The 27,899-nt window shown below is 42.3% G+C and overlaps 2 protein-coding genes across 3 annotated transcripts; one reads left to right on the top strand and one right to left on the bottom strand.

Moving 5' to 3' along the window:
• The first annotated feature begins 701 nt into the window (after positions 1-701).
• CHURC1 (churchill domain containing 1) lies at positions 702-17,186 on the top strand. 2 transcript variants are annotated; one of them, XM_081087822.1, is made up of 4 exons: positions 704-797; positions 7,109-7,244; positions 9,501-9,571; positions 14,817-17,186. In XM_081087822.1, exons 1-4 carry the CDS (start codon positions 759-761, stop codon positions 14,907-14,909), a joined length of 339 nt encoding a protein of 112 aa, XP_080943948.1. In that variant the 5' UTR covers positions 704-758; the 3' UTR covers positions 14,910-17,186. The 2 variants fall into 2 exon arrangements, with proteins under 2 accessions (XP_080943949.1, XP_080943948.1); XM_081087823.1 differs by lacking the exon at positions 9,501-9,571 and having other exon boundaries at positions 702-797.
• Positions 17,187-21,338: 4,152 nt separating this feature from the next.
• GPX2 (glutathione peroxidase 2) lies at positions 21,339-25,080 on the bottom strand. Its single transcript, XM_081087811.1, has 2 exons — positions 24,808-25,080; positions 21,339-22,022 (listed from the first exon to the last, which is right to left on the bottom strand). Exons 1-2 carry the CDS (start codon positions 25,027-25,029, stop codon positions 21,672-21,674), a joined length of 573 nt encoding a protein of 190 aa, XP_080943937.1. The 5' UTR covers positions 25,030-25,080; the 3' UTR covers positions 21,339-21,671.
• Between the last annotated feature and the right edge of the window lie 2,819 nt (positions 25,081-27,899).

Here is a 27,899-nt window from a genome sequence, read left to right as displayed (position 1 = left end):
TAAGTTATTACATATGTGTCCTTATCCCCACATTACCCTCCTTATCCCCCCCCCCCCCCACTCATGCCCTCCTCCCACCCCCCTCCTTGTCTGTGTCCATTGGTTAGACTTATATGCATGCATATAAGTCCTTTGGTTGATCTCTCCCCCTTACCCCACCCTCCCCTACCTTCCCTTTGAGGTTTGACGGTCTGATCGTTGTTTTTCTGTTTTTTTGTTCATCAGATTATGTTGTTCATTTCTGCAAAGCTTTAAGTGCCTCTTCCCAAACACTTCAGTTATTGCTTATTCATCTGCCGAGATCTGACCTATCATTCTCACTGCCCTAAGAAATGGTTAAGGAAAAATACTTAAATTATAATTTCAGCTTTATATATGGAGTAAACCAAGGCAGCTGAAAGGTTGAAAGTAAGCAGAACGTGAGAAACAATTACTTTTTTTGTGTGTTGTTAACTGGCAGCCTAGACTCAGGAAGGCGCCTATTGGAACTTTGGTCGGCCCAAGATCCCTTTCCCCTTCCCGCCACTTGGTGCTCGTTCTCGCGCCGTTGCAGAAGGCCGAGCGGTTGCTCTAGGTTGTTGCATAAGAGACCCCGCCGTGCCCTGACAACAGTTGCTAAGGGGCGGGGACTTCGACTCCGTTCCCTGACTAAATCCTCCAAGGGCGAGGACTTAGGGCGCATGCGGCAATCTCTCAGCTCTCGCGAGGTTTCGCCTTCCCGGAAGTACTGGAGGACCTTCCCTGTTAGCGGCGTCGCTATGTGCGGGGACTGTGTGGAGAAGGAATATCCCAATCGGGTGAGCGAGTGAGCGCCGAGAGCTTCCCGCTCCTTCGGCCCGAGCCCGGCCCCTGGGGCTTCTCATGCCGGCGGCTGGCCGTCCCCGTGAGGCCGGGCGCGGGGCGGGCTCGGCGGCTCTACTGTTCCCGTGCCGGGCACTTGACGGCTGTGGCGGCCCTTCCCTTCGTCCCCTCCCTGTGGGTGACATCAGTCGTCACCCCGCTTCTCTTTAGCTGCAGGGGACAGCAAAGGACACCCCACCGCCCTCAACCCAGTCGGCAGCAGACACGCCGTCCCTCCTCTGGGCTCACCCGTAGGCTTCATGGGATGAAGTTCCGTTCTTACAGAATTCTAGTTCTGGAAAGGGCCTTTGAGGTCTCTTCCAACCCCACTTTGTAGATGAGAAAACACATGCCCCGGAAAGGGGAAGCCACTTGCCCAGGTTCATATTGTAGTTAGTATGAGAGCCAAGACTAGAATTTAGGTTTCACGGCTGTTAACCTTGTAAATCTCTGTTCCTCTCACGCTCAGGGGCGTGCAGACTCGTTTACTCTCATTCCACATTCATGGTGTACGTACCGAACTTCTGTGTGTGCGTGGCCAGATTACAGGCGGGTAGCGGAGAAGGAATAAGAGGCAGCCTCATTGCAGCCTATGTGATTAACAAGAATTGAGTAGTACCGTCCATAAATGCTGTTCAAGTTTAGAGAAAGGAGAGAGCAATAGGGGATTACATTGCTATCCTCTCCCCTCCCCCCCCAAAGGACTTAAGTTGGGACTTGAAAGTTCGTTGTGACGAGGGTAGAAAAGAAGGAAGGGGGGAAATAGCAAAACAAGGATTCTTGTATTGGGTGAGAGGTAGGAAATCTCTATAGTTTCTTCAGCCTCTTAATATTTTGAGTAATATTAATTCTTTTTATATAACAACATGGAAACTCATATGGGACAACCCCTTTGAACAGAGGTTTAGCATTATCAAGTAAAGCTAAAGATGTGCCTACTGAATGACCCAGCAGTTGCCATCCTACAGAAATAAAGGCATGTGCGTATGGTCCTGGACTTGTATAAGATGTGGGTAGCAGCATTGTTTATAGGAGAAGCCTGGCAAAGGGCGGTGGAGTCATAGGATGGAACACGGTGAGTGAGCAGTGAAAGTGAACCAATTAGAGCAGTGGTTCTGAATGAGGAGTAATTTTCCCTCCCAACTGACATTTGGCAATATCTGGAGACATTTTTGGTTGTCACATCTGGGAGTACTACTGACACCTAATAGGTAGAGGCATTATGGTGTACATTTACGTTTCACATACTTTTCTGTACCGTATTCTATTTCATATATACTTCTAAAGTTTAAAAAGAGGCTTGTATGAATCCAATAATGAACACTGCACGTTCCAGAGACCATGAGGGAGATACATTAAAGAGATTAGGTTGGATTCTTAAGAGTTGAGCTGAAGACTTAAAAATTATATTGAGACTTCAAAGACTTAAAAATTATTTTGAGAAGTTTAGATTTTATACTTTAGGCATTGGACAACCATCAGACAAAATTGAACAGGGACATTCTTCTGAAATCTGTTGCTTAGGAAAAGGAATCTTATAGCTGTATATTGAAATAATGGGATGGGGAAAATGTAAAAGGAGAGTCCCATAAAACATTTGGGGAGCCATGACAACAGTAGTGTAGGCATGAAATAGTGAAGACCGCATTTCAAAGAAAGCATTAACAGGACTCAACCAATTTAATGTAGGAGGGGAGAAGGAAAGAGCTATAGATGATCTCAGGGTTTTCAATCTAGGCAACCGGGAAAATTGGAATTATGATTATCAAAATTGAGGAGCAAATGGTCAGATTATTTTAATCATGTCTTATTCAAGGTTGAGAATGTAAAATCCAAGCAATCAAGTGAAAATATAAAGATTGCAGTTTGGGTGCAAGATTCAAACAGATGAGTCAGCCAAATTTGTCAAATGGAAAAGATTTGTTCTCTTAAAGAAAGACTGTATGGAATCAAAGATTGAGCTTCAAGGAATAAATTAACTTAGGGAGTGAAAATAGAATACAGTAGAGGAAGAAGAGCGGAAAAAGAATTGAGGTAATTGGAAAACTTAGGAAAGTGCCTTTCATAAGCACTTTTCTCCAATTTTATTGTGCTCCAAAATAATTAAAGGGTTGTCATGAGGAAGAATTAAACTTTTCTTTGGAATTTCAGAAGGCAGAATTAGAAATAATTAGTGGGTGGGTGTTATGGGATTGTAGGCTTTGAATCAGAATAAAGAACTTGAACAGATTTTTAAAATGGAATAGGTAACCTTTAGAACAGGGGTTCTCAACCTGTGGGTCGCGACCACTTTGGCAGTTGAACGACCCTTTCACAGGGGTTGCCTAAGACCATCCTGCATATCAGATATTTGCATTACGATTCATAACAATAGCAACATTACAGTTATGAAGTAGCAACGAAAATAATTTTATGGTTGGGTCACAACATGAACTGTATTTAAAGGGCAGAAGGTTGAGAACCACTGCCTTAGAAGAATTGAACTCTCTTCCTGATGTTCAGTAAGACTAATTGACCATTGGAAATCTCAAGCATCTTTCCTTGAGATTTTATTGAGTCATAGATATTTTTAAGGGCAGTAAGAGCAGAGCCACTTTGCTTGAGCTTAGCAAGGGAAAGAATAATAAGATGGTGGTAATACGTATAGTCAAAAAATTTGGCAGAAAAAAATAATGGATTAGCATATTAGAAGTTCTAAGTGTAGAATGAGTAGATAATAAATATCTAATTATTTATCTTTGTTTTCATAAAATTTTCTGGAGTTTTGTGGTAGGTGTTTTTCGTAGACTAGAGATACATGGTAATGAATTTTTAACAGCTCTGGCCTACTTGCTTGTGATGTTACACTGAGAACTTGAACTTTCCAATTTGATTTATGCTGTCTGTGTTTAGAGTTTACATTCTGCATACTTACAAGGTCAGATTACATGGATTAGCCACTTTGTATACAAGGTGCCCGTATTTATGGGTGCAGTCCTGTTCAGAGTTCTATTTACTTGAAATTAGTATTTAGAGCTTTATTCTCTTAAGACTGTTTCTAATTCCTTAATTTCTTGGAGTCCTTAACAGTCAGATTTTATAGATTCAAGGCAGTCCTGATTTAAATCCAATCAGGACTACCTGATTTTAAAGACTACAGTAATCAAAAGAGTGTGATAGTAGTGCATAGATAGACATACAAATCAAGGGAACAGAATAGTCAAAAGTAGACCCGCATATGTGTAGTCATTTGAGTTTTCCGACAAGGTGCCAATGTTACTCAATGTGGAAAGGATAGTCTTTTTAATAAATGTTGCTGGAACAACTGAATATTCATAAGGAAATAAATGAAACTTGATTATTCATATCATATATAAAAATTATTTCAATATGATTGTAAACCTAAACCAGCAAGCTAAAACTATAGCATTTCTAGAAGAAAACATAGGAGAAAATCTTTGCAATCTTGGGTAAACAAATATGTCTTAGAAGACAAGCACAAAAATAAGGGAAGAAACAGTTTGATAAATTGGACTTAAAAAATAAAAACTGCTCTTCAAAAGACACCATAAAAATGGCAAGCCAATGATGACAGGGAGAAAATATTTGTAATATGTGTCTGAGAAAGGATTTGTATCTAAGAGATATAAAGAAATCTTATAGCTCAATAGCTTATAACTCAATAAGATAAACAACCTAACTTTAAAAAAATGTGCCTGCCCTGACTGAAGGGTTCCAGGTTCGATTCCAGTTAAGGGCATGTACCTTGGTTGTGGGCACATCCCCAGTAGGGGGTGTTCAGGAGGCAGCTGATCGATGTTTCTCTCTCATTGATGTTTCTAACTCTCTATCCCTCTCCTTCTCCCTTCCTTTCTGTAAAAAAATCAATAAAAAAAATATATTTTTATGAATAGACACCATGAAAAGATTCTCATCTTCATTATTCACTAGAGGCCTGGTGCATGAAATTCTTGCACAGGTAGGGTCCCTAGGCCTGGCCAGCGATCAGGGCTGATCTGTGGGGCAACCGACGGGGCCATCCCCCCCCCCCCCCCCCACTTGGCTGACCTAGGACCTGTGGGCTGGGGACAGCTCCTGCATTGAGCGTCTTCCCCCTGGTGGTCAGTGCACATCATAGCAACCAGTTGTTTTGCTGTTCGGTTGATAGGCATATTAGGCTTTTATTATATAGGATAAGAGAAATGCTAATTAAAGCTACAATGAGATACCACTTTACATCATTAGAATGGCTAAAATTAAATATAAAAATCTTACAATACCTAGTGTTGGTGAGAAGGTGGAGCAACTGGAACTCACACATTGCTGGTGGAAATAGAAAATGGAAAACCTGGAAACCATGTGGCAGTTTATTATAATGTTTATATATATATTATATTCTTACTGTATGATTTGATTCAGCAATTCCACTTCTAGTGACTTACCCAAGAGAAAGGTGTATGTCCACACAAGACATATATGAGTCTTCATTGCTGCTTTATTCATAATAGCCAAAACCTAAAAAGAGCCCAAATGTCTGTCAACAGATAAATCCATGCAATGGTATACTACTTGGCAATAAAAAGCAGCAAACTACCAATCCATATAACAACAGAGGTGATTAACATGGATATTATGCTGAGCAAAAGAATCTGAATGCAAATGAGTATACTACATGATTTTGTTTATATAAAATTTCAGGAGAGGCATAATTAATCTCTAGAGATAGAAATCAGATCAGTGGGTGCCTGAGATGAGAGAGGTTAGAGATAAACTGCAAAGCGTAAAGGAACTGCCTGGGAAGACAGACGTTTTATATCTTGATTGGTGTAGTGTTTACATTGGCATGTATGTTTATTAAAAGTTATTTACCAATACTGTTACAATATGTGGATTTTATTGTATGTAAGTTAGAGTTGTGTGTTTTTTAAAAATATTTTTATTGATTTCAGAGAGGAAGAGAAAGATAGAAACAGCAGTGATGGGAGAGAATCATTGATTGGCTGCCTCTTGCATGCCCCTACTGGGGATCCAGCCCGCAACCCGTAACAGGTCATGTGCCCTGACCATGCCCTGAGCCGTAATTGAACCATGACCCTCTGGTTCATAGGTCTATACTCAACCACTGAGTCATGCCGGCTTATTTTTTTAATCAAAGCAAAACACTTGTTCTTAATAGCTGGAAATTTATACTTTAATCTCAAGGCTTTTCCCTTCTTCAGTAGGTGAGTCCATGTGCCTATGATTTAATGTCTTCAAACTACATAGTTAGCTTGATTTCCCCCCATCAGGGTTAATCTCTTCCTTAATGCATAGCACCGAGGAGCCACTCATAAAGGAGAGGTTAATTGTCCAGGGAATCCAGGATAGCTTCGCTGTGACATCACTTCACTGGGCCTTAATTCCCTGATCCTTCATATGCTCTTTGAGAGAAGAAACATGTGACTCATCCTCAACTTCTCCACTATGGTATGCACAGTATCAGGCACGCAGCTACATTGGAGAAATGTTTATTTGAATGTTTTTTAATCACATTAACTATTAAAAATACTCTTAAGTTTGCTGGTCAGAAATGAGATTGAAGTAGGTTATTTATGAAATGACTCTTAGTTGTGAACAATTATTAGTAAGCCTTGAACAAAGACTTCCCCTGAGCCAGGAGCATAAATTGTTAGTTTCTTGGTGATGAAGCAGACCTCTTTCTCTTTGAATTGCCGTGGTGTTAGTCTGATGAATTGCAGAGTTTATCTCCTCTGCCTAAATCACATATATTCTTTAGGACTGACATCTATAGAGCTAAGAGTCTATTTTGTTTGTTTATGTTATGGTATTTTTAAGGCTTCAGAAAATGCTGTTTCAACAATCAACTGAGCATTGCAGTGTATAAGATCATTTTTCTTATTGGCTCAGTGTTTCCATTTTGATTGAATTTTAATTCTAGTTTTATGATAAGATACCTCATTTAATATTGTTTGCTATTATGTTTCTTTAATTTTTATTTTCATATTTTATTAAAGCTTCATTAATTGTTTCTGAATATCCATTTGCATTTATTTCTCTTAAACATAGTTGCATATTTCAGAGACTTACAGCTCTAACATCATTTCAGTTTTATTTACCATGGATAGCACATCTAGAGGAAAAAATAATAATTTCAAAAATTAATTGGTTCTGCCTTCAAGCAAGTAAATTTTGGTGCTTTTTTTGCCTTTAGAGATTTTAAATCTATTAATCATTTTCACCAAGGATTTTGAAATATAAGAAAATTAAATTACTATTTTTATTATTTTAGGGTAACATTTGCCTGGAGAATGGATCTTTCTTGCTGAACTTTACTGGCTGTGCAGTGTGTGGTAAGCGGGATTTTATGCTGATCACAAACAAATCCTTGAAAGAGGAAGATGGAGAAGAAATAGTTACCTATGATCGTAAGTAGACCTTTTTTTTGTTTTGTTAATCCTCATCTGAGGATATTTTTCCATCGATTTTCTATTGTTTGCCTCCTGTACCTGCCCCCACTGTGGCCGGGGATTGAACCTACAACCCGGGTACATGCCCTTGACTGGGAATAGAACCCGTGACCCTTTGGTGCAAGGGCCGGCGCTCTAACCACTTTGCAACACAGGCCAGGGCAGTGGCCCTTTCTTTTCACGCAAGTCTGTTAGCAGGTATTGGCTTTTGGAAGTTGGTATGTTGTGTGCTGTATGATGAGGCCTATTTTAATATATTGCAACAAATAGTTATTAGTTAGTTAGGTTTTTAAGAGAAAATTATAAATAGCACCTCATTTATCTAGCATCAGATATTCTACTTAAATGAGTTTTGGAGATAATTGAAGCTTATGATTCAGGCACCATTTTTGTTTGTTTATTTTTAAAGCCTTTATGCCTTCTGAAACAAGATATAGAGTCTTTATTTTTTAACCTTAGGGTCATCCATGTGTTCATTTTCCACTAGACCTAGTATAATACAGTGATATCCTCCTATAGCTATTAAAGTGTTTAGGGTTGCTTGCTTCTGTTTTACACTTTATCTTAGCCAAAAGGCCAAGAAGCCATGTTTGCCCCTATTTTAAATGTCTCTGAGTTCTATGGTCTTGTTTCTCCTTTCAAAGCTTTTTTTGGTCTCCTATCTCACTATCAGTCTTCTATGTCTTTTTTTTTTTTTAAACTTAGGAGCCACTCTTTTTTTTAAAAAAGCACATATTTTTATTAATTGTAGAGAGAGAGAGAAACATTGATTTGAGAGAAACATCTATCTGTTGCCTCCCACCAGGGGTCAAACCCACAACCTGGGCATGTGTCCTTACCAAAACTGAACCAGCGATCTTCTGGTGCATGGGACGATTCTCAGCCAGCTGAGCCACACGGGCCAGGGCCAGTCTGTTGTTTCTTTTGCTGCTGTAAATATGCTCCCTGTATATGCTGCTCCTCATCCTCAATAATGGGAAACCAAACAAACAAACTATGGATAATAAAAATAAATCAATTCTGAGATTGGCTCTACAGAGTTCTGTGAATAAATTAAGTGTATGTACACTTTAGTGCCCAGATATGTTAGCAAGTGGTTACACTGTTCAGATCTCCTTTTGGCTAGTGTCCTAGTTCTTTGATATGTTCTGAATATATAAGGAATAAATGTACAACTAATGATATTTTGCAAGAGGGGTATAAAAACACTAAGCCTTTAGAATAGAGTCAGACTATCAAAAAATTTTTTCTAAATTAGAAGAATCTTGTTCTTTCTTATAGATATAATGTTTTAAACTCAATTTCCTTTCAGGTAGTAAGTCATAGTGGTTAAGAGCAAGGGTTCTGGAGCCAGAATGCTTGGTGTTGAGTTCTGGTTCCAATACTTGCTAACTCAGTAGTCTTCCTAGTTATATAACTACAGTATGTGTTTGTTTCCTTATCCCTAAAAATTGTATCTACCTCTTTGAGTTTTTGAGAAGATTAAATGGATAAATGGATACAACATATTTAAAACATCTGGCACACTGTAAACACTCAATAAATCATAGTTATTATTATCATATTGTTTTGTTCTGTTAATCCTCACCTGAGGATATTTTTTCCATTGATTTTTTTAGAGAGAGTGGGAAGGAGGAGAGAGAGAGAAACATCTACGTAAGAGAGACACATTGATTGGTTACCCCCCGCTTGAGCCCTGGCCAGGACCAGGGATCAAGTCTGCAACCGAGGTACATGCCCTTGACCAGAATCAAAACCAGGACCCTTCAGTCCACGGGCCCATGCTCTATCTACCGAGCCAAACTGGCTAGGGCTATCATATTGTTTTCACTAGAGTATTCTTTTTATCGCTAGATTTATTTTGATGTCTAGCATTAGTTGTTTATTTATGATTGGTTGTCATAGCACAATTTCTATCATTCCAGAGAATAAAAGCTTTTATGTAGTTAGATAGGTCTAGCTGGTTTAAAAAGCAGCCTTACATATCTGTTTACTGATTACCTTAGAGAGCATTCAATGGGAATTAATATGTGCACATTGAGTGTCTGAACTTAGGCTCTTAATTATGTAGTGTTGCTATGTCTCGAATTCTGGATTTCTTATCAAGGTAGATGTTTTAAAGCAATACCATTGCTGAGAATAGAAATTCTACTGCCTTAAGACACCTTCCAGGACTTAATTATTTAATATTTAAGTCTCTCTCTGTTTTGGCAGATCTATGTCAGAATTGTCATCACGTAGTAGCCAGACATGAATATACATTCAGTATCATGGATGAATTTCAGGTAAATGTATAACTATGGGTATGTTATTGGTGGGGGAAGATAAAAGAATCTTGAAAATCTGGATATAGTTTTCATAAATGAAGTACTAGCGAATATTAGAAGAGACCATCCCTCTCTTCTACCTGTGTAGCTTGAGAGAGAAACTTTAGATGTGGGTGGATCTGCTCAAACCTGTCTTCACAAGAGTCAGAAATCAGAGTGTGTATTTTACAGATGATTTCTCAGTCCTGTCATTTTTATGAAGAACATTCCTATGAGGTTACTATTGTGTATCTTTTTTCTATGTAGTTATATGATTGCACAATTTTTGGCTTTGAGTGTTGGCCCACCCACTGCCATCATACTTGCTGGGCATGGAAATTGTGATAAGGAGGTTTTCCCTAATAGGCATGTAGAGTTGAGCAATTCTGTAGTCTCCATTGCAGTAAGACATTTTAATATTATTTGGTAGGTAAAATAACAAAATGGACGTACCAAGGTTGGAGGAGAGACGTTGAACCACTCTTAGGACAGAGAATAGGGATTTACAGAGAATAAGGCTTAGTCTTTAGACAATTGTCAGAGCATGCGAAGAATGCAACAGAATTCTACGGGTTCGTGTAGGCCTGAAGTAGGTCTAAAGGTCAGGAAGGAAAGCTGGACCGTGCAGGAGAGCCAAGGGCACACTTTAACCGTGAGGACACGCTGCAGCCTGCGTCTGTCCCTCACTGTCTCCATTTTCAAGCCTTCAATTTGAGTTACTTATTTAGTGTGAACTAAATGTTCATCCACAGGATATAAGTATTAGGTTAGCGCTTTTAACAGGCCAAGGAATTTTTTTAAATCCTCCAGATTTGGGTAATAGTATAATTAGGAAAAAATAAAAAATCTTTAATAATAGAATATTATAAAATAGTATAACCACTCGCATTCTTATTTTGTGTGCAAGAAAACAGTCACCTGTCATAATATGGTCTAATATATTGTGTTTATAAATAAATAGCATCTTGACTGCATCTCCTCAGTATTTAAAAATTATACCTCAAAAAATATTTATAGCCCTAGCTGGTTTGGCTCAATGGATAGAGCGGCGGCCTGCAGACTGAGGGGTCCTGAGGGATTCCAGCCAAGGGCACATGCCTGGGTTGCGGGCTTGATCCCCAGTGGGGGGGCGTGCAGGAGGCAGCCAATCAATGATTCTCTCTCATCATTGATGTTTCTCTCTCCCCTGCTCCTTTCCTCTCTAAAATCAATAAAATATATTTAAAAAAATATTTATATGATATATGTAACCGAGGCCGAAATCAAGATTTCAGTGAATGAGCAGTGGCCCGATAGGGGAACAAGCACGTCATGAGCTTAAAGGAGCAGCTCCATCCTTTCATGGGAGGAAAGGAATGCTTGTAGCTATTTTCCAGAAGCTCCGGAAGGACCTGAGAGCTTTTTAGAGTTCCTAAATGGATATTGAGATTGCTTGTTCATGCCCTAATTGAGCCATTGTATATTGCTGCCACGAGACCAAACTCAGGCTGATTTTCCTTTATGACTGAACGCAGCCATGTTCAAAGCTGCCCTAGAAATTACTCTGTGAAAGGAGGATGGTTTACTGTCACAATGCCCAGATAGTGTGAAATTCTCTTGAAAAAAAATCTCTTAGACTGGACTCTTGATGTCCAGTGTTCTCTCTCCCAGCATCCACCTTCCCCCTCTCATATGTGAAATTCTGCATCAGACTACCTCGTTGGCCCTTCGTAGCTCACCTTTAGCTACAGTAAATGTCCAGACTCCTCTTTCCAGCATTCTTGCTGGGCGGTGGCTTCACTTTCCCTAGTTTCCCACTGCTCTCCTCATGTGCACCACACATAGCACCGACCTTACACTTCTTCCTGCCCTCCTGTGACAGCGGAGTTTCATTTCCTCTGACGCTTATCCCTGCCATTTCTTCAGGAGTCTCGTGCATACTCTTTTTTTCCATGGGACTTAACATTGTTTACATTCAATATACTCTGTCCTTTATTTGTTAAAAATAAACTAAACTTTTTATTTTACTTAGCTCCCTCTTTGACGCATCCTCTCATCCTCTGCCTTCCTTTTGCTTTATTACTTGAATAGGTTTATATCCTGCTTCCTTTATTTCTCTATGTTCCTCTTAACCACTACAAACTGGTTTTCATTTTCACTTTTCTAAAACTCTTCTCTCATAGGTTTCCCAGAATAGTTCTCACCTCTTTTAGCATCTCTTCTGATTCTGGTTTTGTTAATCATTGTTGTCTTTTTAAAGCATTGCTTCACTTAGGTCCATAGTGCTAGACTATTTTATATTTCTTTTAAATCATTTAGCTGCTCATTTGCTTTTTCTCTGGTTTCCTTTCCTGTTTTCCCTCCTTTCCCCCTAAGCTTTGGTATCTGGCTAGGACCTTCTCTATACTCCATCAAATAGTGAGCACACTCCGTCTCATTTAAAACCTATCAGATATCTTCCAAATATCCTTCTCTAAGCCTAATATCTTACCTGCCCTCTTTTTTCCTCTGTTTCTCTTATTTTTGCTCCATTGCCAAACCTTGTGTCAAGGACCATAACCACTCAAACCAAATTACTGCAGCAGCCCCCAAACTGTAGTTCTGCACTCTGCCCTCAGTTAATCTTCCTTAAGCATATCACCCAGTCACTCCTCTGCTACTTCATAGGCATATGCTGCTCTTTTTCATATCACTGTCCTTATTCGGACTTTTTCCTTGACTGGTCCCTTTCTTTACCTTCAAGCCAACTAAATCTTACCTCTTTTAAACTGAGTTTAAATTTTATCCCCTTGCTCTTGACAGTCCAGCCCATACTTCGTTCTCCTTTTTCTGAGCACTTCTTGTACCTATAGCAGGCCCTGTAGGTCTTCCTTCTCAGCTGCTGTGACTTGGTTTTCTCCTCCCCACCTTATTCAGCCTCACCTCATTCCGGCAGTGGTTCAGGCTTAAAGTGCAATTCCCACCACTGATAATGTATCGTTTTGTTTTAAATGTCTTACAGGAATTTTAAACATAATAAAAAATAGGCAGAATAGAGTATTAACCTCCATTACCCAGCTTTAATTGTACCTCACCATTCCCTTGTCTCCTCACAGGATAATTTTGAAACAAATGCCAAATGTATCACTACTTCTACAAATATGTCAGTATGTATCACTGTTTATAAAGCAACCACAATGCCATTGTTAAACAAAGAAGATTTTCTGATGGCAAGAATAGAGGGGAAAGTAGAGACAGAAGTACAGAGTTGGTGGAAAATACATTATGAATGATTACAGATATTTCTTATTTTTTATATCACCCTAAAAGCCATTAAAATGACTATGTGTTTGCCCCAGGAAACCAGAGGGGACTGTGAGATTGCTTTCTGTTCCTCTTTGGACCAGGGAGGAGAGGCCTTGGAGTCAGAATTAATATATAGTGATAGAGAAAAGGACTTCTGTGATCTAGCCATGGGACCTCAGAATAAGCCAAAGGATCTGGTCTCACCCAAAGGTGATTCCACCCACTCCACCCTTCCTCCCAAATCTGTGCCCTTTGGCTTTGCCCAAGTGGAGCCTTTGAGGGTCTCCATGAATAACTGGGAGGAATTCTTATTCGCCCAAGTTGGCTAGTTTTGGTAAAAGGTTTCCCAATCCCACCACATTCCTGGCAGCACATGGAGATATGTTTCTGGCACTCCAAGGTAGAATTCTAGACATATTTTCCCACAGAAGTGCTGCTATATATGGTTAGAATCTATAGTACTTGTACAATATAAATTTAAAAGACTCCCTGGAGTTCCTGGGAATCTGTCGGGTACAACTACTTCTGTGGGAAACTGCTTTTGAATTCCTAACAGTTGACCTACAATGAAATTTGGAATACAGACTGCCTATAATCAATCTTTACAATTTATACCATATGCTAGGTGTGTGTTTTTTTTTCTCCCAAATTAGGTTGTAAGTTTTGCACGGTCAGTTTTGTCCTTTGCCTTCTTTCATGTCTACCAGTGTTTCTTGCACTAAATAAAAACTTGTCAATGGATAGATTGGTTGAAAACTCACATATTTATCTAGCTTCACAAATAGTCCCATTTGACTTTATTACCTTTTTCTTCTTCATTTCAGTGGGAGGCTGACATCCTACTAATGTAATGTCCAATGGGTGAAAGCAGAAGTATTTGAAGGCAGTAAAAGACCTTGGAGAGACTGGATTTTTATTTTATTTTTAATTCATGGGACTTTCATTTGTTTGCTGAGGTCTAGCCTCTATTTATTTCTACAGTGTGTGTGGAGTAGACTTTAAAATTACATGTAGTCTTTAAGAAACAGTCCACTGCACAGTTAAGCTCCCTGCCGAACTCACTAGAAGGAAATGGAAAGGCAGTTGCCTGGTTCTGAGTCTTCGTGCTGTAGCCGTTGTTTATCTCTGTGGCCCTCTCTCTAGTGACTGTCCACTAACTGCCTTGACTGATCAGTTGCCAGACAGCTAGCAATCTCTGTGTCTGGTGCAGAAATACGTATAGATTTGACATAGATTTTGTTTTCCTAAAGAAGGTAAAGGTTTTTAAACAAAAGGTTTAAAAGAAATGTTTCTATAGTTTATGCACATATTAAATATTCTAGAAAGGGACCTCTGTTAGAACAGGACTTTGCCCTGAGGATTTTTGCTTGAAACAAAATCCCTTCTGTCACTAGTCTGAACATTTGTTAAACCCAAGAAACATAAAACTCTCTAAATAGATCAAATTCCAGATAACTGACTATCTAAATATGAGGCATGCTTGACGTACTAGTGGATTTAATATAATTTTTTATTTCTTGGGGTTGGTTAAATAGCTTTTTTGGTTTAGGAATTTTCTCCCTTGTTTATTCTTTTAAAAGTCATTTCTATTGCATATCAGTGCTAAATATCCTAGAAAGAAACAGCTCTATGACCAGGAATTTGTCTTTAGGGCCCACACTCAAATAGCAGCACTAACCAAGACCAATATGAGTGTTTTTTAAGTCCAAGAAATGGCCATGGATTTCCAAGATGGCATTCTTGTATTCATAGTAAATAGAGCATCAGCGTGTATTCAGTTTATATAAACAAAAGGCTATGGGATACACAGAATAAACCTAAGACATTGTTTATAGGTGTTGAAATTGACTTAACTTACAGGAAGAATATCCACGGCGATGTAGAGAATAGCACCTGAGTAAGTCAGGAAGCATCTTCCTCCCTGTCCCTCACAGTAATGATGCACTTTATCTTGTTCTAGGAGTACACCATGCTGTGTTTGTTATGTGGCAAAGCTGAAGATACTATCAGCATTCTCCCTGATGACCCCCGACAAATGACTCTGTTATTCTAAGGACCGTCTGCAGTTCTGTAGAACTAGGCTGTGTTGATTACAATACTGCAAACCTGATGGTTTGTCTTAGTTTATAATGGAAATTATTTGCTTATTTGTTTCTGCTTGGACTTACCTATTCTTTGAAAGAAAAGAAGTAATTTGGGGGATTACTGTTCTCTAGAGCTGAGCTCTTCTGCCAAAGTTCCCAGTTCACATTGGTGCAGCCAGAATGAAGCATCTTTGTTAGTGCTATGTGGCTAAAAATAATTAGAATGGGAGAACCTAGTGCCCAGATCTTGGTTCCAGTAAAAGGAAGCAGGGCTCCTTGGAGAAATGACTTACTCTAGGATTAGGGCTATAAATACTCAAGATGAGCCTGGAGCATCTTGTGCCACAAAAAAAAAAAGTGCTCAGAAAAAAATCACAATGGTGGGGGATGTCCGAAGGACAGAAGAGCCAAGTGAAGGAGCTCCCAGTAACCAAAGCTGGAACAATTGGAGTAAAAAGTTAAGTAGCATTGGATTATAACCCAAACTGTAAAATAAATATTCATGAATCCATACTGACATAAATAAATGATTGAATAAGTAAATATATACATTACAATAGCAAATCTCCCATGCAAAAGATTTTCAAATAATGTATGTAGATATTCCCCACTTCTTAAGTGTGAGTGTGTGTGTTGACTTCCCTCCAGAGTATAGTATTGAAAGGGGACAAACACTAGCCCGGATCAAGGTTAACATCATTGGTGATAGGCCATGTGATAGCATGATGTGATGAGAATGGCACTTTACCTTTGTAGTATCCTCCCCAAAAACCGTAACTCCAGTATCATCATTAGAAAAACATCAAACAAATCCCAGTTCAGGGACATTCTACAAAATACCTGACCAGTGCTCCTCACAACTGTCAGGTCATCAAAGATAAGGACATCTGAGAAACTGATTTACTCAAAGTAAGTAAGTAAACAACTACTGAATGCAATGTCATATCCTGAATGGGCTCTATACCAGAAAAAGGACATTTGGGGAAAACTGGGAAAATCTGAATAAAGTGTGGACTTTTGTTAATATAAATAGAATGGTTTCTTTTGCTCCAAAGGAATCTTAGACTATCTTAACTTCCATAGTTGAATGAATACTGGGTGTTCTAAACTCTGGCATTTAGGCCCCTCTGCCATTTGGTAGCAGCACAACCATTAAGCAAAGCATTACTCTATTTTTTATTGTCCCCCTTTTAAAAAATTGGTCTAATAAGAATTGATATTCTATATCCTGCACAGTATTATTGAGAGATCCAAATAAATAATGAATGTAAAATGCTCTGGAAAGCATAGAAAGAACTAGATACAAATGAATTGACTTCAGTTAGTTCTTCTCATTGTGAGACCAAACTTAAAAGGGTTGGGCATTAGAAACGAAGTTGTTTCCTCTTCAGATCTAAGAGACTTAGGCATTCTGGACTAAGGCTTTGCTTGTAAGGAAAAAAAGTGAGCAAAGTGATCATTATTGATACCAGGGAAAAGCTTTGTTATATAACGGGGATAATAAAGGCTGAGGTTTCTTGAGTCCTTACTTTGTGGCAAGGCCTTTTTAAAAAAGCACTGATTTAATGCTCATTCACAGCTCCATGAGGTAGGTACTATTATTAATCCGATTTTAGAGCCAAAGAAACCAAGCACCAGAAGTTGAGTAGCTCACTCAGGGCCACACAGCCAGTGGTCACTCCCTCTCAGGAGCGTTCAGTGCACATGCAGTAGAGGGCCTGGCAAGGTCCGGGAGAGTCTGAGAATATCGGTGACCGCCCTCTGAGAAACCAAGGCGTGTCAGACCAAAATTTATTATTTGGAAAAGCTCAGTTAGCTGCTCCTTAGGAATCAGTTGTTTTATTCCTGGAAAATATTTTCCACTTACTGCAAATCTATATCTGACCTGCTGAGGAAATCATTTGGTGAAATGAATCCAGAAAGTAGAGAAAGTGCTTCATTACTTTAAATAGCACTAAGCCTGTTACAGCCTATGAATCGTCCCTTTTTGGGGTTTGAATGCTTCCAACTTAGTCATTTGGAGCTCAAGAGGACAATTTCACATGCCTCCACTGATATCTTCATCTATTGCAAGATGTCTAATTATTATCTATTTTGAACTAAATATACTACAAAAATTTAAAACATAAAATCCTATCCATATATTTTATTACTTTACCAACATCATGCTATGTTTTGTGATACTTTCTTTTTCATCTTCTAAAATTTTTCTCTGGATCTAAAAGAATAAAGACCTTTTGAACCCAGTTCTACTGAGTCTATTTTTCTGTTTAAATAAAGAGGAACCAGGCAAAAAGCATCAGTCTTTTTTTACCTTCCTACCCTGAGATACAAGAAGGACAAGGTTTCACCTATAGGTGTAATTGGGGGTGTGGGCATGTCCTGACACCTCATTCTTTCTCTGTTTGCCCCATGAGGTACAGATCTGGGTCTGCCTAGTTCAGATCTTGGAGTTCAAAGCTCAGTACGTTTATTGTGTTGATTTAGCTAGCTCTGTCTTTCTCAAGTTGTTCTGGGTTCTCCCAATACTAATTAATGGATACATTATATAGTCTGGGCACAACCAGATATGGTTTGTTACTTGTAAGTTATCACTAAAAATATATATGTTCACTGTTCTTTATTTCAGTGTATCAGCAATCCTTTCCGTCTTATTCTTTTGTGAGCAAGGTTAAGTTATTGACTTAATTTGAGGCTCTCAGCTTTAACGTGTGTATTTCTTGGCTGTAAAACAAGTCTCTATTGTGAGACACACTATGGATGGGGAGAAAGGAAATCAAGAACCTGGGTCTAGAATTAGCTTTGCCACATGCTCATGGTGGGAGGTTAGACAAGTCTTATATTCTATCTGTACCTTGGTTTCTTTAATGAAAGAATAGAAATAATCATGCCTCCTTCATGGAGTTTTTAAATCAAATGATATAAGTGAAAGGTTTTTAGGTTGTACAGTGTGGGGTGAATAGACAGCTGTCAGTGGTCTTTATGAAGAAACTGAGATAGAAGGAAGCAGTGGTGTCATGGTTAAGAGTAGGGGCTTTGGAGTCAGGCTGACCTGGGTTTAACTTTCAATTCTGCTACTCTATAGTCCTTTGTCCTTGGCAGGTGTCTTACTCAATTACCATTTATTTATATTGTTGACACTATTACTTTCCTCTTTAAATAGAGATAAAAATTCCTCGCAGGGTCAATATGAGGATTAATTAGCCTAACCCCGTGGTCAGCAAACCTCGGCTCTCGAGCCACATGCGGCTCTTTGGCCCCTTGAGTGTGGCTCTTCCACAAAATACCATGTGTGGGGGCGCTTGTACAGTGCGATTGAAACTTCGTGGCCCATGTGCAGAAGTCGGTATTTTGTGGAAGAGCCAATATTTTGTGGAAGAGCCACACTCAAGGGGCCAAAGAACTGCATGTGGCTCGTGAGCCGCGGTTTGCCGAGCCGCAGTTTGCCGACCACTGGCCTAACCTATTTAAAGTACTTAGTGTGTTGCTGAAACCGGTTTGGCTCAGTGGATAGAGCGTCGGCCTGCAGACTGAAAGGTCCTGGGTTCGATTCCGGTCAAGGGCATGTACCTGGGTTGCGGGCACATCCCCAGTAGGAGGTGTGCAGGAGGCGGCTGATCGATGTTTCTAACTCTCTATCTCTCTCCCTTCCTCTCTGTAAAAAGTCAATAAAATATATATTTTTTTAAAAATAAAGTACTTAGTGTAGCCCTAGCCAGTGTGGCTCAGTTAGTTGAGCATTGTCCCGTGCACCAGGAGGATGTGGGTTCAGCCCTAACCAGTTTGGAGCAGTGGTTAGAGTGTCAACCCTTGGACCAAAGGTCGTGAGTTTGATTCCCTGTCAAGGGCACGTACCTCGGTTGCAGGTTCCCTAGCCCTGTAGGGGCATGTGCAGGAGGCAGCCAGTCGTGTCTTGTTCATGTCAGTGGTTCTCTCGCTCTCTCTCTCCCCCTCCTCCCTCCCTTGCATCTCTCTCTAGAAATCAGTGGTGAAAATACCCTTGGGTGAGGATGAAAAGAAAAGAAGGTTGTGGGTTCGATTCCTGGTCAGGGTACATACCTAGGTTGCAGGTTCGATCCCCAATTGGTGCACATACAGGTGGCAACAGATCAATGTTTCTCTCTCACATCGATGTTTCTCTTTCTCCCTTCCTCCCTCTCTTTAAAAAATAAATAAATAAAGTACTCAGTGCAGAATATGAGTATACTAAATGGTAGTTTGGATGATGGTTGTGATAGTGATTATAAGAAATCACCAATTAGAGGTTGGCTGACTTTCTTAAACTAAGGACAAATAGCTATGGGAACATGGTTATGGGAATAATCATCAGTTTCATTCCGTATCTTGATCCTCTGAAACCAGTTATTTGAAGCCAGTGGCTATATTTTTGGAAGAGCCCTCAGAGAAACGATGATCTCTCTCCCTCTAAATGGAGCAGCATTACCTCAGCACTTGTGGGGAAGCTTGTTGATGAGCCTTCTCCCTGCTTCCTGAGTGCCCCTCTGGAAATTTGATTAAAAGATTTTGTTGATCTAGGAAAATGGGTGATTATATAAAGCTTTGCTTTGTCATTAAGTTTATGACCATAAGCGGCTACGGTTGAGGATGTAAAGGGCGATGAACAAGATGAGGACTTAAGGAAAGGAAACAGTTTCTCATTTGATTTTAACAACAGCACAAGTAATGATTTAGTAAAACAAAGCACCCTTGTAAAAACGTTCCTCCAGCCCTGCCTCCCTGTTCCTTCCTGAGCCAAGCTAGTCAGGTCCCTTCTGAAGCAAATAGCATTTCCCCTGCACAAAGGAGGGGCCCTCTTCCTAGCTTTAGGGTCCTTTCTGACTCTCCCTGCAAAACCACTTATAATTCCCATTCCTTTGGGATCTCTAAATAATTCAACTCGAGCCTCATGGGAAAGACCCAACACATTGTACTGGCATGTCAGGCCCTAAATTGCCTGTAGCATAATGCCAACATCCAGGATAGCTGCCTCTGTTACTAGAACTAACACAGGCTATAACACTATCAAGATGATGAACAAGTCATTCTAGCATCCAACGTGAATTCTGTATTTCATTTCAGGGAAGCAATTCGTCTCTGCAGTTATTGCTCTAAAATCAGTGGTTGGTCCTGCCCCCCACTCCCCCAACTCCATACCCCAGTGTTGGCTTTAAGAGCAGGAATCTTAAAAGGTTTGAGTTTTCAAGTCAAGGGCAACCTTAATTTAGCAGAAGGCCTGGCAGAAGGGTGCCAGGGGATTCCCACTATAAGACTCAGGTTACCCTTTCGAAAGAAAGCACAGTCGATGACATAGTTTTAGTTGAAGCTCAGACCATGGGATCCTTAACCTCTGTTCCACATTTGCTTCTCAAAAGATGCAAGTGCTTAGAAAATAGTCTGGGGAGCCTCGTAGGAAAAGCCTTTCCCCTCAGCACTGGCGTTCTCAAGCAGTGTGTTCAGTCTGGAGAACTGTCCCTTCAGGGCTTCACCAAAGAGAAGTGAAGTATCCCATCTAGTGGTCAGAGAAGGGAAGGTGCAATGAGAAGTTTCTAGGAGAGGTTTGTGGGGCGGAGTGACAGGGCAGGGGCCTTTCAGCAGGTCCTTTCCAGAGCGTGATCAGGGCTGGCCTTGGCGGTGGCGTGTTTTGGGAGTGTGCCTGGACGAGATGAGGACCCTGGACACCGTCCTCACAAAGCCATTGGGCAGAACTCTGCTGTCACAGAGAACAGCTGTCATGTTGGCAGTCTGGGAAGGGAGGCCCTGGCCCATCCCCACCCTTGTGGGAGAAACGAAGCCGATTGTTCACGCCTAAACTTGTTTGTCTTGTGCCTGAACTTGTGAATCTGCGAGGTGGAGAAAGACAAGGGTGCAATGGGAACGTTATAAAGGAGGGAGAGTCAGTCTAGCACAAGATCAGAAACAAGTGCGCTCAGCAAGGTTTCCAGGAAACCGATGAAGTGCTCTTTTGTACCAGTAACTGCACCCTCCCCACCCTGCTGCTAGTGAAAGTCCATGGAATTGACTTCCCAGGAAACCCTCAAGGGGTAGGTAATATTTAATTGGCCCAGTACCCATAGTGATAGCCTCGATAACCTCGACTTCTGGGAATCCTCTAACTAACCCCCTAGTACCCCAACCAAAGGGCCCATTGTCTTGCCCTCCTCTTTACCGCCTCCTTCCCACAATTCTGGAGAAGAGCCATAAAATAATAAAACAATTTACTTTCCTGCCACTCCACCTGCCTCGCAGAACTTGACCAGGGCCTGCTTTCCAGGCAGCAGTTAGGGGGTCCCCTTGATCAGAGCCTCCCTCTCCCAAGCCTTGATGTGCTGCCAGGTCCTCTGGGCCCCCTGCAGTTTGCACCATCCCTCCACCCTGTCAAGGAAGAAGACACAGAGCGTCTGGCCATTTCCACACCTGCCATTTATTGGGCTCAGCTAGCAGGCTGGCACGGGCTCTTCACATGTCTCAGACCCCGCCCATACAGGTTTAGGACGGTGCCATCATTCTGTGAAGGCCCAGAGCTCGCCTACGTCTTCGAGGCCTAGTTGAATCACCAACCAGAAGGTTGGGAGAGAAACAGGCTGACAGGAAAGGCAAGGCTCTTGAGGAAGGAGAATGATCTCGGGGGGAAGCTCAGGTCCAGCAGTGTCTCCCGAGGACACTCTGAATCCTAAGGAGAGATACTCAGGGGCTGGATGGAGTAGGAGATCTGTGTGCTGAGCAGCCCGCGTCTATATGGCAACTTTGAGGAGGCGCTTGATGTCCGGCTCGATGTTGACGGTTTGGAAGGTGCGGCTGTAGCGACGGAAGGGCTCCCCCTCCGGCCCGATAAGGAACTTCTCAAAGTTCCAGGACACATCTGAGCGGCGCACTGGGCTCCAAATGATGTACTTGGGATCGGTCATGAGAGAAAATGGGTCATCATAGGGGTAGGGGAGCTTGTCCTTCAGGTAGGCGAAGACAGGGTGCTCATTCTGACCATTCACATCACACTTCTGGGCAAGGGTGAAGGTGGGCTGGAATCCACCCCCAGGGCGGACGTACTTGAGACTGTTGAGGATCTCCTCATTCTGACAGTTCTCCTGGGGGAGGAAAAAGACAAAGAGCGTGGAAAAAGGAAGGGGAAATGAAGGGTCCACAAAGCAAACCTTTCACCTTCTAGACTCCTCTCCAGGATCATTCTTTTCTGTGTTACTTTTTTCTTCCCTTCTTCTTTTGCTCTGCCCTACCCTTGAGTTGGTGTTTTCCCTCTCACAGCTAGTATGTCTTGCTAGGCCATTTCTGAAAGTTTTTGCAGTTCCCATCTTGGCTGTTCTTCTACTGAGAGATTTAGCATTTTTGAACTATTGTTTCTCTCTCCAATCTACCCTGAGCAGTTCTTAGTGTATCTGTCTGAATCTCAAGGAACCTTAAGTTCAGGGCAATAGAAAGGGAAAGGAGGCTCAGGTCATACTACCAAGAACTCTCCTTCTACTTACCTACCCACACATGCCTACACACGCATCCTGCGACCACCTTGCCCTGCCTGTGCCCTGGCTTTGCCTCTGTTGCTTCTGATTACATGTGAATGTTGAGGCCTTTGCCTTTGCCCTACTCAGCTCCTCAAGCCAAGGGTGAAATTGAGGCCGAGGGGAATGGGTTTGCGCTTCTTGCTTTCATCTGCCTTGTCCTACATCTGAAGTGCAAGTAGGAGGGAGCTTTGCTGAAGGAAGAGCCCCATCCAAGGAAGTCTAGTTTTCAGGTGCCACAAGGCAAAGTGCCTTAGAGACATCAGTGAATATATTCTAAATGTAATTACTTAGTGACTAACAGGGATGAATTAATAGGATGGAGGGGTTTGTGGGTTAGAGGGTTTAGGGTTCTGGAATAGGCCAGGGGAAGAGGGAGTTAAAGAAATTAAGTGCTTGAGGGCTAAAGGTTGTGAATATGTAACTATCATTCCTTTCATTTCTGGACTGCTATCCCAAGACTCCTGCCCCTCACACTCAGTCTGCTCAGCTGTGAATGCTTTAGCCTGAACCTGTTACTTGTCTTTCCCTCCTGCTGCCATCACCGATCTGTCCCCACTCAGCATTCCCCACCCATGAGGTGCCCAAACGACCCAAGGAAACCCTTATTTTCCTCCCCCCCCTCCAAGTCTAGTAAGAGTCAGGTATCTCCCTCTGGGAGAAAGTCCCTGCTTCTGACCTACTAGGACCAATTAGTACAGTCAGTTCTAGGCCTTCATGACATCTTGAGCCCAGAATCCATCTCTATTAGGCTTCTCCTCTCTAATGCAAATGGCTGTCTGGCTACTGGTAGGTTGTGGACTCCCTCCAGCAACTAGCTAGCTGGGAGTGATGGTGTGAGTCTGGAGGCACCTCCAGGCCAGAGAGACACATCTAAAGAAATTTTGCTTTAGTCCAGCTGGCGTGGCTCAGTGGTTGAGCATTGACCTATGAAGCAGGAGGTCACGGGTTTTGTTTGTTTGTTTTTAATATATTTTTATTGATTTCAGAGATGAAGCGAGAGGGAGAGAGAGATAGAAACATCAATGATGAGAGAGAATCATTGATCGGCTGCCTCCTGCACGCCCCCCACTGGGGATCAAGTTGGAAACCTAGGCATGTGCCCTTGACCAGAATCGAACCTGGGATCCTTCAGTCCACAGGCTGACACTCTATCCACTGAGCCAAACCAGCTAGGGTGTGGTCACAGTTTGATTCCTGGTCAGGGCACGTGCCCTAGTTGAGGGCTGGTTCCCCATTGTGAGGCATGCAGGAGGCAGCCAATCAATGAATCTCTTTCATCATAGATGTTTCCATCTTTTTCTCCCTCTCCCTTCCTTTCTGAAATCAATAAAAATATTTTAAAAATAAATAAAATAAAATGAAGAGGTTTTGCCCTTTCCATCTCTCCTGCTTTGGCCAAGCCTAGAAACAGACCGAGACATTTAAGGAACAGTCAGAGCAGTAATGGTGTGGGCTCAGGTTTGTCACAGCCAATGACATTTGTCTTCTTGCATATATCTCTGCTAATCTCTTCCTTCTCTTCATGCCACTATGAATTGAGCTAAGGGGATTATAATGAGAGGGTTCAGTTGAGGACATTCTGCCTGCTTGTGCAGTTAAAACAATACGTGAAAATAGAAGAACCCCTAAAAGATAACGAGGTGTGTGGGCTGAAGCTCTATAACAACTTGACCCATTAATCAGAGACAAAGAGCTGCCTGTGATGCCCGGAGGAGACATAACACCCTTAGCTTTCCCTCAAATTCACTCTCCACTTGGCTGATTTCAAACAAGCAAAAGTCTTTAATCTAAACAGTTAAGTTGCTTGCATTTGCATATTACTTTTGTATACCTTATCCTCAAAGCCTCACTATAATCCTATGAGATACGTGGTATTTTCCCCAGTTTAGAGATGAGGAAACTAAAACAGAAAAAGTGAGTGACTCTTCCTAGGGCACAGAGCCATGAAGTAGCAGAACCAACGCCAGCTAGAACGAAGGTCTCCTGAGTAAGTTCAATCCTCCTGTGATTTTGATCTTTTTATTTCTCCATTCATTCATTTAGCAAATATTTAATGAGTATCTTCTATATCTGAGGCACTGATAATTCAATAGAGAGAAAAACAGACCTGGTACCAGCCCTCACTGAGCATAGTGGGAAAACAATAAGCAATAATAAAAAAAAAAAATCCACACCCTCAGTCTTTAATCACAGACAGAATCATATGTAAACTTCCCCTTGGTAGTCACATGTACTAAAGACCTACATTGACAAAACATGCTCCCGATTCCAGACACTCCAACACACAGTCTTTCTCCCCTCCCCTTAGCCTACTAGACAACCCAACCCCTTGCGTGTAATACAAGGGACCCCTCACCTGATGTCCAAATTGATTGCAAGGGAAGCCAAGAACCACCAGGCGCCGGGGAAAGCGGCATTGCAGCTCGTTGAGCTGGGTGTAGTCCCGAGTGGTTGTGCCTCAGAGCGATGCTACGTTCTCAATCAGCACTGCCCTGCCTCGGAATGTATTGAAATCTATCTTCTCCCCATCCAGGCTGATAGCACTGAGGTCGTAGAACGACTTGGCAATGAACGCCATGGTGAAGGTGCAGGGTGAGCCTGGCAGGTGGCGGGAGCCCACTTAAGGATCTGTTAAAGGGGTGGGGAGGAGGAGGAGCCTGGAAGGGCAGGAAGGCTCTCACAATGGGGCTTTGAGCATCCTCAGGATGACTTAGCAAAAACCGTCACCCACCTGCAAGGGCTGTTTGAACAAGGAGGTTGCGCCTCCTATTTACAGACTAAACAAAGCCACCTCCCTGCCCTACCCTGCTGGCAACCTGGGAGGGCCAACTTGATATCTATGAACAGACATGAATAATTCACTACTTGCAGGAAACCAGAGCCCCAAAGGTCGCCTTGGAGGAAAAAAGGGAGGGAGGGACGCAGGATTGACTCCTACTTGCCCCAGCAAGTTTTTTCACTGGCGCATACATTTATTGAGGGCCTGCTGAGTGCCAAGTTCTGAACCCTGCAGTGAAGAAGTCAGGGTCTGCTGAGATCTGAAATGGGAGGGAGAGAATCGGGGTGCATGTCCCCTTGACTCAGACTAAAGCTGAAATATACATATTACTGTCCACAGTTTTCTCTTTGGCTGTTGCTTTCCACTAAATCAAAGGAGACCTTGGGGCACAGTGTATGATTTTTATAAAATAACTAGAGACCCTGTGCACTGGTGGGGGGGGGGGGTCCTTTCACCCCCGCCTGTGCTCCCGCCACTGCTGCTGCACTCGCCAGCCATCAGCTGGCTTGTGGCTGAGCAGTGCTCCCCCTGTGGAAGCATCTGCCCCCTGGTGGTGAATGTGTGTCATAGCGACTGGTCATTCCGCCATTCAGTCGATTTGCATATTATGCTTTTATTATATAGGATGGCTTTTGGTGCCTCGGCTTGTACCAGGTTGAAGAGATGAAGTTGTGTTTGTCTTGTACAGTCTTCCCGTGAGTGAGGTCACCTGCTCTCAAGAACGTCTGCCCCTGCACTGTGCCATCTCCTACCCTGACTCAGAAAGTCTGGAGGCCTTGCTAGAAATAACTCAGAGATTTATTCCAGGATCTTGGAGTTTGCAAACTGGGAACAGAGCTGGACAAAACCCCAGAAGTGTTCCGAAGAAGAAAGAAAACTTAAACATTCTTATAGTAAAAAGTACATTCTTCAGAAGTATCAGTCCTGCTTACTTAGCCCTAGGATTGGCCCAGAATGTTGTCAGTCAGATGCCAGGCAGTCAGGATGAAGGCTGCCAGGTTGTCGGAAAGATGGGACCAGGAGGTCAGGTCAAGTCCTGGTAGTCTGGATAATGAATGTCAGGTGGATGTATAGGTGGGTCTTTCAGGGGATAATTCGAGGGTCATCTGGAGGCCCAGATGTATATCCAGGCATTGATGCAGGGCTAAATAGTTCAAAAAAGTGTAAGTTAATGATGCCAGGCTCATTAGAATAAGAATGGAGTATTTCCTCATGCCTCAATTTCCTTAACTTAATTTTAGCAGCTTGGTTAAAATGACTTCATTTTATACATTCCCTATCTTTTCTCTTTTTCACCCCACATCCTACCCCCATGGGGTTGTAAGGATGCAATCAGCTGTGGCCAGGTAAGGGTGACAGGAGTTGCACAGCAAGTGGGGAAACTCAGAAGGGATGAGCTACACTTACCTCTTCTCAGACCAAGGCTCCATCCCAAAGACTTTCCAGAGGGCTGTGCTGGTCCCACCCCACCAGAAGGGGAGTCAGGCTGCTGCGGTTCTAGACCCAGCGAGGCCTCCCATGACATTTGCAGCACCAGCCATGTCGGGTATTGCAGGCCACCTGGGGACCTGCTAAGGCTTGTCATGGTGTGAGCACACCCCTGGGAGCCCACAGGAATTAGAAACACCTAACGCTCCACTTCATTCCCCCAAGCACCCACCAACTCAACAAATCACCTGCTTTTTTGATGCCTGGATTTCTCCAGCGGTAAAACTGGCAATTAGGCTTTACCTGGCTTGGGGAGTTTAGAGAGAGATTTCAATAACAATGCAAATGTTTACTAGAGACAGTTTTCGCAGGGACAGGCCCACTGGGAACTGTCTCCTAAGACAAATAAGCGAGGCTGGCAGCAGCCAGGCTTGAGAATCTGATCTGTGAAGATGGAGAATTACTCCGCAGAGGGTGCCCGACTGGTCTGTCTTTTGTAGCCTGTCCCATGGCTGCTGATAGCACATGGAAACCCACACATCTCAACGGGCTGCTCCCTAGGAACAAGCCTCCATTACCTAAGTGGGCATGGAATCTGGCCAGCAGAAGAGGTAGCAGGAAAGGCTGGGTGGAGTTCCCAGAAGCAGCCCATAAATGTCTCTAGCAAGCCACTGAGTCAGAAGGACGTGGCCTTGACAGTGGGCTAAACTTTAACATGAACTTGGCAGATTTATGTGCATGCCGAGAGTTCTCCAGTACTCGGGGCTTCCCGACACCTCCTGTGGGCTGCCCTCCTGTGACCTCTCCAGGAAGGCCCCGGAAGTTCCTGAGCTGAGGAGTGGGGGCTCCCTCTCCCTCAGGTACAAGCCATTTTTCTCTCTAGGTACAGCCGTTGTGTCACCCAGGTTCTTACCGTTGACAACTGGATTATATTGATAAGGCTCTCCTAAAATTCCTCTTTGTCCAACTTTACCTCAAACCAGCCCGCTTCCCAGAAGCTGGTATCTTTGTGACATACTGAGTGTGCGATTCCCACAGCTTTCCACAGGGACAGTAGTGGTTCTGGTAACTGCGCTGGCGTAGCAGGCAGAAAGCTTAGGCCAGTGGTTCTCAACTCTGGCTGCAAATGAGAATTGCTTATGAAGATTTTTCTAAATAGAGAAGACAAAGCTTTCCCCTCCCGAGATTTCAATTCCATTGTCTCTAGCCACGACTCTGCCACTGTTACTTGGGGCCCCTAG

The sequence above is a fragment of the Myotis nattereri genome (genome assembly GCF_964212035.1).
Source record: "Myotis nattereri genome assembly, chromosome: 1".
In the NCBI taxonomy this organism is placed as follows: Eukaryota; Metazoa; Chordata; class Mammalia; order Chiroptera; family Vespertilionidae; genus Myotis; species Myotis nattereri.
This window is presented reverse-complemented; position numbering and strand designations above follow the sequence as displayed.

Coding starts and splice junctions, on each gene's coding strand:
- CHURC1 (XM_081087822.1), top strand. CDS start 759: ATGTGCGGGGACTGTGTGGAGAAGGAATATCCCAATCGG. Junction 7,245..9,500: donor AGAAATAGTTACCTATGATC/GTAAGTAGACCT, acceptor CTGTTTTGGCAG/ATCTATGTCAGAATTGTCAT. Junction 9,572..14,816: donor GTATCATGGATGAATTTCAG/GTAAATGTATAA, acceptor ATCTTGTTCTAG/GAGTACACCATGCTGTGTTT.